The sequence below is a fragment of the Oenanthe melanoleuca genome, chromosome 25, assembly GCF_029582105.1.
Source record: "Oenanthe melanoleuca isolate GR-GAL-2019-014 chromosome 25, OMel1.0, whole genome shotgun sequence".
NCBI lineage: Eukaryota > Metazoa > Chordata > Aves > Passeriformes > Muscicapidae > Oenanthe > Oenanthe melanoleuca.
In genome coordinates, this window is record NC_079358.1 from 327,054 (window position 1) to 339,659 (window position 12,606).

Here is a 12,606-nt window from a genome sequence, read left to right on the forward strand (position 1 = left end):
ATCCATCCAATCCATGTCTCTCCAGTTAATAGACAAGGATGTTGTGCATGACAGTATCAAATGCTCTACACAAACCCAGGTAGATGAGGTCAGTTGCTTTTCCCTCATCCCTCACTGCTATAACCCCATAGTAGAAGGCCAGTGAATTTTTCAGCCATGATTTGCTATAGTGGAGCCATTTTGGCTCCAGAGGATAATTCCAGCAGACATCTTTCCTCTTCCCTTTGTGAAATATCTCATCAGACACTTACTATTGCTTCTGGTGACAGACAGGGCAGGTGGAGGACAGAAGTTCTCCATGAGATGACAGATTATCAGCCCAATGCTCATGTAGAAGTTTGTGTGGAAGATGTGACCCAGGTGGATATGAGAGGTGTTGAGGGCCTCTCTGTGGCCCCCTGAATGTGTCTCACTGACTGTTCCATGCTGAACCCCTGGGAGATGCGCAGCAGGTGGAGCTGCCATGTCTCCATTACCACTTAATTTACACAACTGAGTGATGTTCTGGGCAAAAACAGCTGGAAAGGGAGATCTGATAAACTACAGGGAATTGTTTGTATTTCACATAAAACTGTATGGGCCTGTTCAGTCTTGTTTTTCATTCCTCCCAGCTTCCCTGGAGCAAGGAAACATTCTGCATCCTGCTGCCAAATCCAGCTGGCCTGCAGCTCTGGCAAGATCCAGGCTTTGCCTGGGCCAGCATTTGAAGGCACAGTGTTAGATCATGGTAGTGTTGACTGGCTTCTGGCACTGCTCCATGGCCACATGAAAGAGATGGGGGTTAAAGCAAGAAACAAATGGGCTTTGGTCTGTTTAACCCTTTCCCTCAGTGTTTATCTGACTGTTGCAGCTCCAGGAATGTGGCCACAATACCTTTACAGGTGTAGGAAATGAGAAATGCAATTAGTTCACTGTGTGCTTTTTAGCTTTGAGCTCTCCTCATCTGTGCTCTATCCAAACTTCTTTTTCATGGTGTGACACTGTCAGTGGTAGGTTCTGAATAAATCACCTCCTTCCTTGTGATTCTGAGGGTTTATGGAATAAAATGTGGAGTGCTGATAGGAAGCAATGGCAGCATTTGAAATAAGGGGCTGTAGCAAAACCTGTGGTTGATTCCCACCCTGACCTCAGGTCACTCATGTCACATGTGATTCCACTGGCAATGGCTTGAGATGTTCAGGTCTGGAGAGTTAGAAGAGTGCAAAGAATATGTTCAATATTTAAAATTCTCTGACTCCTGGGACAGCCCTGCCATTTCCTTCTCTTGCCTGGCTTGGAGCATGTTGGCCTCATGGCTCTGTTCCCTGCAGAACTGCCCTGGTCCTTGTGCTGCCCACTGTCAGTGAGGCTGTGCAGAGATCAGGCATTGGTCAAACCTTCACAGGGAGGTTTTCACCCTCTTGTCCCAAGGAGGAAGGAAATAGAGAGGTGGTTCACTCTAGTGAAAGCACAGGGGACAGGGACTGGTTTTGTGAGGGTATCTGGAGGTACCAAGAATTCAAACTCAACTGTTTCCAGCCCGGTGCTGCTCTGACACCAGCAGGGCTTGGCATCTCAGGGGGTTTAACAGCTCTCATCTTGTGCTTGCCTTTGTTTTCCAGATGATGTGTCTGACTCTGAGGAAAGCATTTCAAGTAACAAATCCTGCAGAAATGAGCGATCCCTTCAGGAGAAGTTGGAGATCATGACCAATGAAGGGCTGCTGCTTACTGTCAAGGTGTTCCTGGACTGGCTGAGGACAAACACAGACCTCATCATTATGTGTGCTCAGGTGGGGATGCTGGCAGGGTTGTGTCTGCTCCAGGGTCAGCTTCCCTGGGCTGTTTGCAGCCATGGCCCCACTCCTGGGCAGAGGGTGATGTTGTGTCCCCCACCAGCTGAATTAAGCTAATCTGGGCCTGAGAAGGATGGGGAGGTTTACTCTTCATAAAGCACTCTGAGGGTTGTGAGATGCTGGAAGGCCTAACCTCCTAGTTGTTGTATCTGTCTGTCTTGACATTTTCTGTGGCCTTTTGTGTTCTGTTCCTGCAGAGCTCCCAGAGCCTGTGGAACAGGCTGTCTGTGCTCCTGAACCTTCTGCCTTCTGCTGCAGACCTGCAGGAATCAGGTACTGGAGAAAGAAGTGGCAATGTCATGTTTCACCAAGCCTAGTCATCAGTGATTCCCAGGGTGTGTGAGAGCCCAGGGAGGGAGATTTCCTATAGCAGTTTTTATGAGCACAGTAGGAAGTAACACATGCATGTGTTGTCTTTTTGTTTAAACACCATTCCAGTTAAACACTGTCCCATAGTCTTTAGAGTCATAGAGACCCTGCTTGCTCCAGGATTGAGTTCAGCTCCTGGCCCTGACAAGACAGCCCCAAAATTCACACACAGAAATGCTGTATTAATGGTTTAATATGGCTGCAGCACACTGAAACAGTGACACCAGCATGTGAGAATCCTTGTGTGGCCAACAGGAGTGAAATCCACTGCTAAGCAGCAGGAGTAAGGCTGTGATTTTGCCATGGTAATCCTGGAAAATAGTACTGGAGCTCCAGCTGCTCATGATGTGCCCTGTGCCTGAAGTTTCCAATGGTTCATGAAAAGCAGAGTTTGAACAGGGTTGTTCCTGAGTTGGAATAGTGGGAAAGCTATCCCTCCAAACAGGACATTTCCTTGGCAGGTTGTTTAGAATTGCTCTTTATATTGTGAGTGGTCTTGTGGTTCCTCCCTAAGCAGGTGCTCACAGAGCATGTGTCATTACCACCTGTGATCATTTCAGATCATGTGCCTTAAAGCAGTTCTCCTCTTAGCCCCCTCATCAGCTGTTTTGCTCTCCTCCTTGCCCCTCTGTCCAGGGCTGGCCCTGTGTGATGAAGTCAAAGACATGCTGAGTGATGCTGAGCTCCCAGACCTGAAGGCCAACCTGCTGCTCCCTGAGGATGTGGCCCTGCGCAATCTGCCCCCTCTGAAAAATGCACACAAGAGGTTCAACTTTGAGCAGGACAGGCCCATTTTCTCAGCAGTTGAGGAGGTGAGTTGGGATAAATCCTGAAAAAAATCAGACCTGGTTATGGTCTGTCCTGTTTGAAGGACAGGTGTTTGCCAGTAAAGGCAGAAGCTTCTCTTTTAAATGGAGAATGTAAATCCCTTCCCTCCAAATTATTATAATTCTGAAATTAAGGGGCTCTCAGGCAAAGATAGAAGAATTAAGAATAATAATTCTTTACTAGGAAAATTAAAATAGAAATGCAGTATTACAAAGAACAATCCCAAAGCACTGCCAGAGTCAGAATCCAAGCTGACACCCGTCAGTCAGTCAGGGTGTTGGCACAGTCCCATTCAATGGTGGCTGCATCCTCCTGCAGGGGCAGATGTGGTTCAGCTGGAGCAGTGCTCCTGTAGAAGGTGCAGTTTCCTCTGAAGGTGCAGGGATGATGTGGAAAGGTCTGGTTTTCCTCTGGAATCCAGTGGAAAGATGGATAACTTGCTGTCCCAAATGTCAGTTTTTATCTGGGTAGGAAAGGCTTGGCTCCTCCCCTGGCTGGAGCATCTCCCAGTGGGATGATGGAATTTTATCAGTCATGCCCTGGGACTCACTGGCCATTAACAGGAGATATCTCCTGGAGGGAGGATGGGCTGTGGGAAGATAAAGATGATTGCCCAGCTGGTTTAAAGATGGCCCATTAGCAGATAACATGTGCCAGGAGATCAGGGTCACTGCCCCAGCTGGTTTAACAGATGGTGACAGAATCCACATTTCTGGCCACATCAACCCCACACATGTTGTTATGTGGTTCCTTTTCCTAGCACTCAGGGCCTGAGCAGAGGTTTATGGAACAGGTGTGGCAGGGTGCTGCTGTTGTTTCCTGTGATTTTCTTGGGTTGAGGAAGCCCAGACTGGCACCTCTGAACCTTCTGGCCAGATGTAGCCTTTCCCACAGCCCCCTCCAGCAGTCTGACTTCAGAAGAGATCAGAAAAATCCATCAGAACTGGGCAATTAATAGCAGCTCCTGCCTTTTTCAAAAGTGTGGGCTGGAGGTGGGTGACTCCTCCTGTTCCTTCCAGTCCGTCGTGCGGATCTGCTGCATCCGGAGCTTTGGCCACTTCATCACCCACCTGCAGGGCAGCATCCTGCAGTTCAACTCAGAGCTGGGCATCTTCATCAGCATAGCACAGGCAGAGCAGGACAACTTGCTGCACCAGGCCCAGGCCCAGTTTCACATGGTGAGTTGGTAGAGCTGAATGAATTCTCTGTACTTGGCAGAGTTCCCTGTAGTTTATTATTGGTTTGTAACTATAATCACAGATCTTTGGGAGGAGATGAAAGTTCTGTTCCTTAAAGCTATTCCAGTGTCCCCTTTTCACTCTGGAAGTGTGTGCTAGTGCCAGCTGGTGTGTTTCCTGCTAACTGATATGGAAGTTTGGTTTGCAACTAGGCTGCAGAGGAAGCTCGTCGGAACCGGCTCATGAGGGACATGGCTCAGCTTCGACTGCAGGTAGGAGATGCCAGTTCCAGCCTGAAAACCTGCAGGGCAGTGCTGGAATGTCAGAACAAGGGAAGGGAAGGGGAAGGGAACTCTGCTCCTGTCCCACACAGAGGCAGTAAGTCCATTCTGCATAGATTGAGCTGTAGAGTATCTCCAGTCAGAAGGGATCTCATAAAGATCATAGAGTCCAAGTCCCTGCTCCTCATGGGGCCACTTTAAACTGAATGCCCAAGAGTTGTTCAGGCACTCCCTGAGCTCTGGCAGGCTTGGTGTGGCAACCACTTTCCTGGGGAGCTTGTTCCAGGAGCCAGCCACCCTCTGGGGGAAGAACCTTTCCCTAATGTTCACCCTGAAGTTGCCCTGATGCAGCAATGAAGCTAGAAATGAAATGTTCCACTTCCTCATGTGCTATTGCTACTCACAGGAGAGAGGAGTCAGCACCTCCTGCTTGCTGACCCCCTCGAGGAAGGTGTAGGCTGTGATGAGGCAGTCACCCTCAGCCTTCTCTGCCCAGGCTGAGCAAACAGGGTGACCTCAGCCACTTGAGGCCTTTCACCAGCCTGCTCATCCTACTCTGGACACTCTAATATTTCAGTGCCCCTCTTACATCAAGGTGCCCCAAACTGATCACAGTACTAGAGGTGGGGCTGCACTGGGCAATGCAGAGTGGGACCATCTTCTCTTGCTGACCCTCTGCTGCATCCAGCCCTCTGTTCTGTATGCTCAGAGATTGGAAAGGCCTGGTGCAGCTTTGCAGGGCAACTCTTGCCCTGCTTGATGGTCTGTTTCAGCATAAATGTGAAGTGTCTTTGCATGTGTGTTTTCAGCTGGAAGTGTCTCAGCTGGAGGGAAGTCTGCAGCAGCCCAAGGCCCAGTCAGCCATGTCTCCTTACCTTGTCCCAGACACCCAGGCCCTCTGCCAGCACCTGGCTCTTGTCAAGCAGCTGGCTGCTAGTGGCAGGTTCATAATCATCATCCCTCGAACAGGTATGCACTCCACAGCAGGGAACTCCCTCTGTGCTGGGAGCAGGCCCAGGGCTGGGTGCTGGCTTGCCCTCCTCCTGCTTTTATCCTTGGCTGCATCTGGAACAGCTGCAACACCCTTTGGATGTGTTGCTTTTGGGGCCTGTTCTGTGCTTGGGATTTTGACAGAGTGTCAGAAGAGCTGAGAGGAGAGAGATCCTCTGCCTCTCCTGTGGCAGCTGTGCATCAGTGTTCTGTGGAATGGGGAGGACTTGACACCTCTGGGTTAGTTTGCAGAAGTAGAACTGTAAACAAGATGGTTTCTGCTTTTTGTTTTTTTTTCCTGTTAGTTATCGATGGCCTAGACTTCCTGAAAAAGGAGAACGCTGGTGCTAGGGACAGCATTCGGTATCTGGAGGCAGAATTTAAAAAGGGAAACAGGTGAGAGCAGGAGAGGGGTGGGATCTTCCCTTGTGTTTGGAATGGGTGGGCTTTGGGTGGAAGCAGGCTGTGGGTCCCTTGGAGCAGAATGAGGAGTGGGCCAAGGAAAAGCCAGACTCCAGGAACAGGAAGGTGATGAAGGAGATTCAGCTGTGGTTCTTCAGATGTGCTGGTAGTTCTGCCCAGCTGTGAAGTGCAGCTGCTTTGAGCAGTGGTGGAGTTGCATCTCTGTAGCTGTACAAACTGGAGCAGTGACCTTTGCCAAGCATTGGGAGTGCTGGAAGAGCTGAATTGTGCCTGGGTGCTCTGCAGAAACACAGTTGAGAGGACAAACTGCATCTCTGAGGCCAATGTCACGGCTGGTGGGCTGGAGACATGTGGTACTGTGAGCAGCATGTGGGAATGGTGGTGAGGCAGGGAGGTGATCAGAGGGATTCACAGGAGGATTCAGTGCATGGACCTCTGGGTATTAAATTTGGGTTGGTGGGAGCCCTGCAGCCCCCAGAGGAGCTGCTGTGGAGCACTGACTCTTGCCTGTGTGCTGGTCTCCATGTGAGCTCAGACTCTGCTTTCTCCTTAGGTACATTCGTTGCCAGAAGGATGTTGGGAAGAGCTTTGAGAGGCATAAATTGAAGAGACAAGATTTAGATGCCTGGTAAGATTTCAGCATCTGAAGTTGTCTGAGCTGGGTTTGCAGCAGGCAGGTGGCTTTGGGAAGGGGTGTTAGCAGTGGGACCCATTGCAGAGCTTGTTCTGTGTGAGTAATGATGAATTTCCCTGGAGATAAGAACAGCCACCTGTGCATCTTACACAAAGCACTCTGTGCTCAGAAACTCAGAAAAGTATTTAATGGGACAGGAAAGCAGCCCTGCTTCCCACTTACTGTCCCAAGCAGATATGGTCTTCCTGCTGACCTTCCCCTCTGTTTGTTTTCTGCCAGGAATCTGTATAAAATACTGGACAGCTGCAAGCAGCTGACAGTGTCCCAGGGCAGTGGAGAGGACGACACCACGGGCATGGTCACCATCATCACGGGCTTCCAGCTGGAGGACCCCAGCTCCTTCTCAGTGCCCATGCAGGTGAGCAGCTCTGCTCTGCCTGAGCTGAGCCACTCTGCTTCCTGGCAGGGATATCATATCTTTGATTGGCAAGAGATTTTTTAAAGTATTTTTTTGCCTTGGCTAGTAACTGGCCTTGTTTCCCCAGTTATTTTATATGTTGAGATTCCTTTTTCCCTTGAGGCTTCTTGATTTTGTGGTACAGAGTATTCTGGGACAGGTGAGAGAATTTAATTTCATGTCTGTGCAGGCCTGTTGTGCCAGAGCAATGAGAATTGGGAGGATTTGTTCTTCCAGCTGTGCCAGGCTGCCAGAGTCCCATGCTGGGAATGGCAGCTATCTGCCAGGGCAAGTTAAAAATTAACCACCTGTTGTATCTGGTTTGCTTGCAGTCTGCCATCCAGGCAGCCACCAACGCCAGCATAGAGATAAAGAACGTTCTGGAGTTCTACAAGCAGTGGAAGGAGATGGGCTGATGGTCAGAAGGGCTTCGGGTTGGTGAACCTTTCTCTCCCCCTCTCGCCACGTGCAGCGTCTGAACGAAGGAAACAACAATCTGGGCGACACTTAGCACACGAAGAAGCAGCAGCAGCAACAAAAACACCTACCCAAACGAATTAAAAAACCAAACAAATGCAATGTGGGCACGCACACTGACACCCTCCACCTGCATCCTGAGCAGAGGCTGCACAGCTCTGATGGCCCCACTGCTCTGAGAGAGGCCCTGGTGCGGCCGGGGCAGAGCTCTGCCCCTCTCCTGTCGGCAGAGCTGGGCGAGAGACGGGCAGTCCCTCAGCCCCTCCTTCCTCCCAGAGCTTGCTTGGCCAGCAGAGGCAGCCTGGTGGTTCAAAGCATGGACTGAACCTCAGCACAACCAAACCAGTGTGGCAGGAGCACTGAGGAACCCTCCAGCTTGGGGAAGAAGATCCAAAGAGGGGTTTTGCTCTTGTTTGGCAATCTGGGGACAGGAAAGTGGATAGGATTTCCCCCCCAACTCCCCTGCTTTTGAATTAATTATTTTTCAAGGGTTTTTTTCCTTTTAATTTTTAGTTTTTATATATATGGATAATATTAAAAAAAAAAGAAAAAAGAGGAGTTCCTTTGGGGTTTTGGATACTCTTCCAACGTCAGAAAGAAAAGGAAATGCTCTATTTAAAAGGGGGGGAAAGCTCTTAATATAATTTTTTTTGTCTTAGAACAAGCATATTTATTTCCTTTCCCAGGCCCTCATGGAGCAGGCTCAGTGCAAAGGGATGTTGGCCTGTGAGGAGGGAGCAGCCCCATGTTGCACTCCACTCTCCCTGGGAGCTGCACACTTCATGAGCAACACTCTGCTCCAGGGAGGCCACAGGACTCTGGGGGATGTGGAGGCCATCCCCAGTTTCTCCCACTTTGCATTAGACCTTGGAGGAAAGGAGGAATCTGGCAGAACTGCTGCAAGAGAAAGAAGAGCCGGGTGGGATTCAAGCACCATTGAGGCTCAGATGCTTGGCTTGAGCACTGCAACACTGGGATGGAGCAGATGTCTCCAAAGGACCCAAAGCCTCTTCTTCATCTTTTCTTTTTGTTCCTTTTTTTCCCCACTAAATCTTTCAATAGGGTGTGGAGGAGGAAGGGGAATCTCAAAGCCATTATTTTCTGCTGGTTGTGTGATGCATCACTGCTGCAATGCTGTGCTAGAGATGGTGGCAGAGCTGGAGTGTTGGTGTCCCCCTTTCTGGTGTCCTGGGCTGGCAGGAGCAGTGCTGTGAGCCACAGACTGTTCCTGCCTTTGGCACCCCAGGCAGGAGGGCTGGTGCTGTCTGCACAGAAGAGCTGTGAGGGATCCCTGGCCTCCATGCTGACAGCATCTCCTGCAACCTGTGTCTGACACGCTGTCACTGGGCCAGTGCTGGGATATGAAGCTGCAGGTTGCTCAGCCTGGGCAGTCTCTTCATGCTTCTTGTGTGCCCATGGAACAGATGTCTCCATCCACATGAACCAGCAGCTATGCAAGTACAAACCACTGGAGTCTTCTGTCTGTATTCTCCTATGGGCCAGCCAGAAGCTGCTACAGCCAGAGCAGAGCCTGAGAAGCTGAGTCATACTGCACTCTGTGCAGGCTCCCAGCATGGCATGTTGTACTGCAGGGGCAGGATGCTCCTTGGTTTCAGGCAAAAACTAAAAATACCAGCACAAGTACCAGAGGATGAATTTCCAGTTCCAGCTCCTGTACAGCACAGCAGAGAGAAATGCCAACCATGGTGCAGCTGGTCCATCCCTGGAGGCTGACAGCCAGTTGTGAGGGACAAGGGTTTCCCTGCAGGATCTTCCCTTCTACAGCTTCTGAAACTTAGAATGCTTTGCTTGGCTAAGCCAAGAACAGGTCATGTGCAAGACAACAGGTCAGAGACTCTGGCACACCTTGGGGATTCTTGGAGATCTGAGATGGGTTGTAAAGCTCCCAGTCACTCTTTCCTCCACTGGTTTTATTTGAAGCCATTTGTTTGTGTAGCTCATTATTTCTGTTTGATGGGGTAGGAAAAGAGAAGGGAATCACCTTGTGGGACTGTTCTTGAGGTGAAACCCTCCTTGTCTGGCAGGGGGCACAGAGGGTTAATGTGCTCTGCTTTTTCCTGCTGCTGAAGAACCCCCTCCCCTGATCCTGGTGCTGAGCTCAGCAGAGGAGCTGGAGGTCACTGGGGCTGAGCCCAGAGTGTCACCAAAGCCTCAGTGACACCCTTGTGGCTGCTCCTGGGTTGGTGAAGGGAGGCACTGCTGGGCTGTGGTCAGGGCAGGGAGGAGCTGGGGCAGGCTTCAGCTTCATCCAGTGGAGCATTCCTGGCTGAGGGGCAGCAGAGCAGTGCAGCTGGAGCAGCAGCCCCAGGGGATGCCAGTCTGGCTGATGGCAAGTGTGTCAGCTCATGGCAAGTGTGTTCAGTTGGTGCAGCCCACAGCTGGGCAGGGTGACCCTGGGAGCCAAGAGCTGTGCAGCTGGGCAGCCTCAGGAGGAGCTGTGTTTGAGGCAGAGGCTTGTGTGGGCACAGCATCCAGTTCCACAATAAAAGTAAACTAACTCCATTTCTGTAACCAGGGGCACTGGAGCTGCTGTCAGCCATGTGGGGCTGCATGGTGGCAGCAGGGGTTGCTCACAGCTGTCCCTTAGTCACTGCTCTGGTCCCCTGAGGGGTTGGTTTAATATTCCAAGGCTTTGCACACCTGGAGGGGAGAAAGAAGCCCTCACTGTGCAGTGGGGCATCCTGACTGCCCCATGGCACCTTCCACTCTGGGCTGGGTGGGGAGGGACTGTGGCCTTTAAAAAGGACACCTGAAGGGTCCCTGTGCTACCCTCATCCTTTCCAGAGCACACAGCTGTGCTCGAGGACCTGGTGAATGGTTTCTGGATTTGAATCCCCAGTCAGAGATACCCAGAGCTGAGAAACTGAGGGGCTGTGCAGTGTGGGAGCAGCACAGCTGCAGGGCAGCCCTGGGCAGGTGGCATGTAGTGTGCTCCAGCAAGCATGGCCTGAGGGGTTCACCATGCCATCCCCAAGATCTGCTCTGTCCAGGGCCACTGCATCTCCCCTGGCATGGTGGGTGTGACATGAAGTGGGTCTTGGGATGGCAGCAAACAGGATGGTCTGTGGGAGGCTCTTGCAGCCTGTGGCTGCTGTGGTGCTGCACTGGGGGCTCCCTGAGCCCCCCACCCTGTGCATCCTGCTCCTAGCCAGAGCCACGAGCTGCCTCAGCAGGAGCAGCAGGATGGAGACACTGCAGGCTCTGGCCATGGCTCTTCACTGCTGCTCCTGCACCAGCTCCAGCCTTGCCCCGAGCAGCTGTAAGTGCCTGCTGTGCTGTGAAGGAGAGAAACAGAAAAACCATCTTGTGGGCTGAAAATAAGAGTTTTCCTATGTTCTGGTGTGTTTCTTGGGTTTGGTTTTTCTCTTCATTACTACCCTGTTGAGCTGTTGGGGGTTTTTGGGGTGACCCCTTGCTGGGAGGACACAGGTCTGTGGTGGCTGAGACTGGCTGGGCTGTCCCCAAACCATGGTGGACACAGGCACTGGTGCTTGTTGGGTTCTTCTCCATGGTTTCATGGCTGTTCCAAGCAGCTCCTCTGGTCCCATCCTTGCTTGGCTCGAGGCCACTGCAGTGCCTCGGGTTTTGTCTCACATCTTCAATTTAGGGTTCTTTCCTTCTTGGTGTGCAGCAGCACTGGCCAGGGTGGGACAGGGCAGGCTGGCACTGGGCTCCTGTGCTGACCTTGCCACTTGCAGGGAGGGAAATGCAGGTTTGAGGCGAGGGACAATCACCTCTCCTCAGCCCTGGGGCTTGCAGAGCCAGGGGGGATCACTCACTGAGGGCCGAGGGGACGTGGGGCCCAGCTGGAAGAGGAGGGGCTGGGGCTCCCAGCATGTCTGACCATGGTCTGAACACAGCAACTGGCTTAATAAAATACCAGATGTTTGTACTTTGTGTCCTGTGGTCATTCCCATCCCACCTTTCCTGCACAGCCCTGGGGCTGAAGTGCATTTTCCAGCTGTAAATCCACCCTGGAGCATGAGCTTTGCTGAGCAAACCTTCCAGTAAAGAATTGCGGGTGGGTCCTTCCTTACCCCTGTGATGGGAATAGCATTTCCCTTGCTGCCTCTGTGATTTGGGGTGACTTCATCCTCTTGCTAGAGCTCTGCATGCTGCTGCCACAGGAGCACCCTGAGCCTGCAGGAGCACCTGGTGTAGCTCACTGGGGCCTTTGCAGCTCACTTCCAATGGGGGAAAGGGGTGGAGAAGTGGGAGACAGGGAAATGTAAATTTTTTAAATGTGTGACTTTCCAGCGTCCATTCAAAGTGATGGAATTGGGGTCCCCTGGTGCCAAGGGTCACTGGGGAGTAGGGAGAGAAAATAAATCAGTATTCCTGCCCTGAATTCATTGTCCCTGATCTGCTTCCCCTGGTGGGGAGCACCAAGCTGGGCATTGTCATCATTTTCTCTCCCTCTTGAGTTCTTGCCACTGGCAGATCAGAGTTGTGAAAAGTCCGTGGCAGGGAAATGGGCTGGGGGTGAGACCTGCCCTGTCCCAAGGCTGAGCTGGCAGAAGGGGACTGTCACTGCTGCCTCCAGCCCCTTGGACAGGGCTGGGAATGCTTTTACCAGCTTGGAAGGGCCGTTCAGGAGGCCACAAACCCCAAAACAATCCCTGAGCCTCCATCATGGGTCCGTGCAGGTGCTGCAGGGCCCAGCAGCCTCTGGCAGCTCTGTGCAGCGTCCCTCTCCTGGCTCCCTCTTCACCCATCTGAGCCTTAGTTCTTCCAGTGCCAACCAAAGTGATTCCACCAATTTGGGGCATCTGGGGCATCCTGTGTGGGCACCCAGCAGTGTGAGTCTGCACGTGTGTCTCAAGGTTAATGACTAATTCAGGTGGTTTGTGATGGAATTCCTGGCCAGGCCACAGGGCCCCGGGGTGCATGAGCAGCTCTGCTGTTCCCCAGTAATCCCACACTTGGGAGAAGCAGCTTTCAATTAAACTGGAATTAGGATGGTGCAGCTCTGGGAGCAGCATCTAGGGGTGGTGGCACCACTCCTCCTTGGAGCCTGGGGGGCCCAGGGACGGAAATCAGAGTCCCCAGCTGTGTGGGTGGCATGGGGCACATCCCCTGCAGCCTCCCTCCCACCCACAGCCCCAGCTTGGGAA

General features: G+C 51.8%; 1 protein-coding gene across 3 annotated transcripts in view; it reads left to right on the forward strand.

Moving 5' to 3' along the window:
* The window catches only part of SMG5 (SMG5 nonsense mediated mRNA decay factor), a 30,513-nt gene extending 19,129 nt beyond the window's left edge, over positions 1-11,384 (forward strand). For 2 of the 3 annotated variants that reach the window (XM_056510706.1, XM_056510709.1), the window contains 10 exons: positions 1,602-1,771; positions 2,032-2,107; positions 2,840-3,015; positions 4,051-4,209; positions 4,422-4,481; positions 5,300-5,459; positions 5,786-5,876; positions 6,457-6,531; positions 6,817-6,955; positions 7,327-11,384. In XM_056510706.1, coding sequence (XP_056366681.1) covers positions 1,602-1,771; positions 2,032-2,107; positions 2,840-3,015; positions 4,051-4,209; positions 4,422-4,481; positions 5,300-5,459; positions 5,786-5,876; positions 6,457-6,531; positions 6,817-6,955; positions 7,327-7,410 — 1,190 coding nt within the window. In that variant the 3' untranslated portion in view covers positions 7,411-11,384. The remainder of the gene's footprint in view (positions 1-1,601; positions 1,772-2,031; positions 2,108-2,839; positions 3,016-4,050; positions 4,210-4,421; positions 4,482-5,299; positions 5,460-5,785; positions 5,877-6,456; positions 6,532-6,816; positions 6,956-7,326) is intronic. The other variant, XM_056510708.1, reaches the window with a different exon arrangement.
* The last annotated feature ends 1,222 nt before the right edge of the window (positions 11,385-12,606 follow it).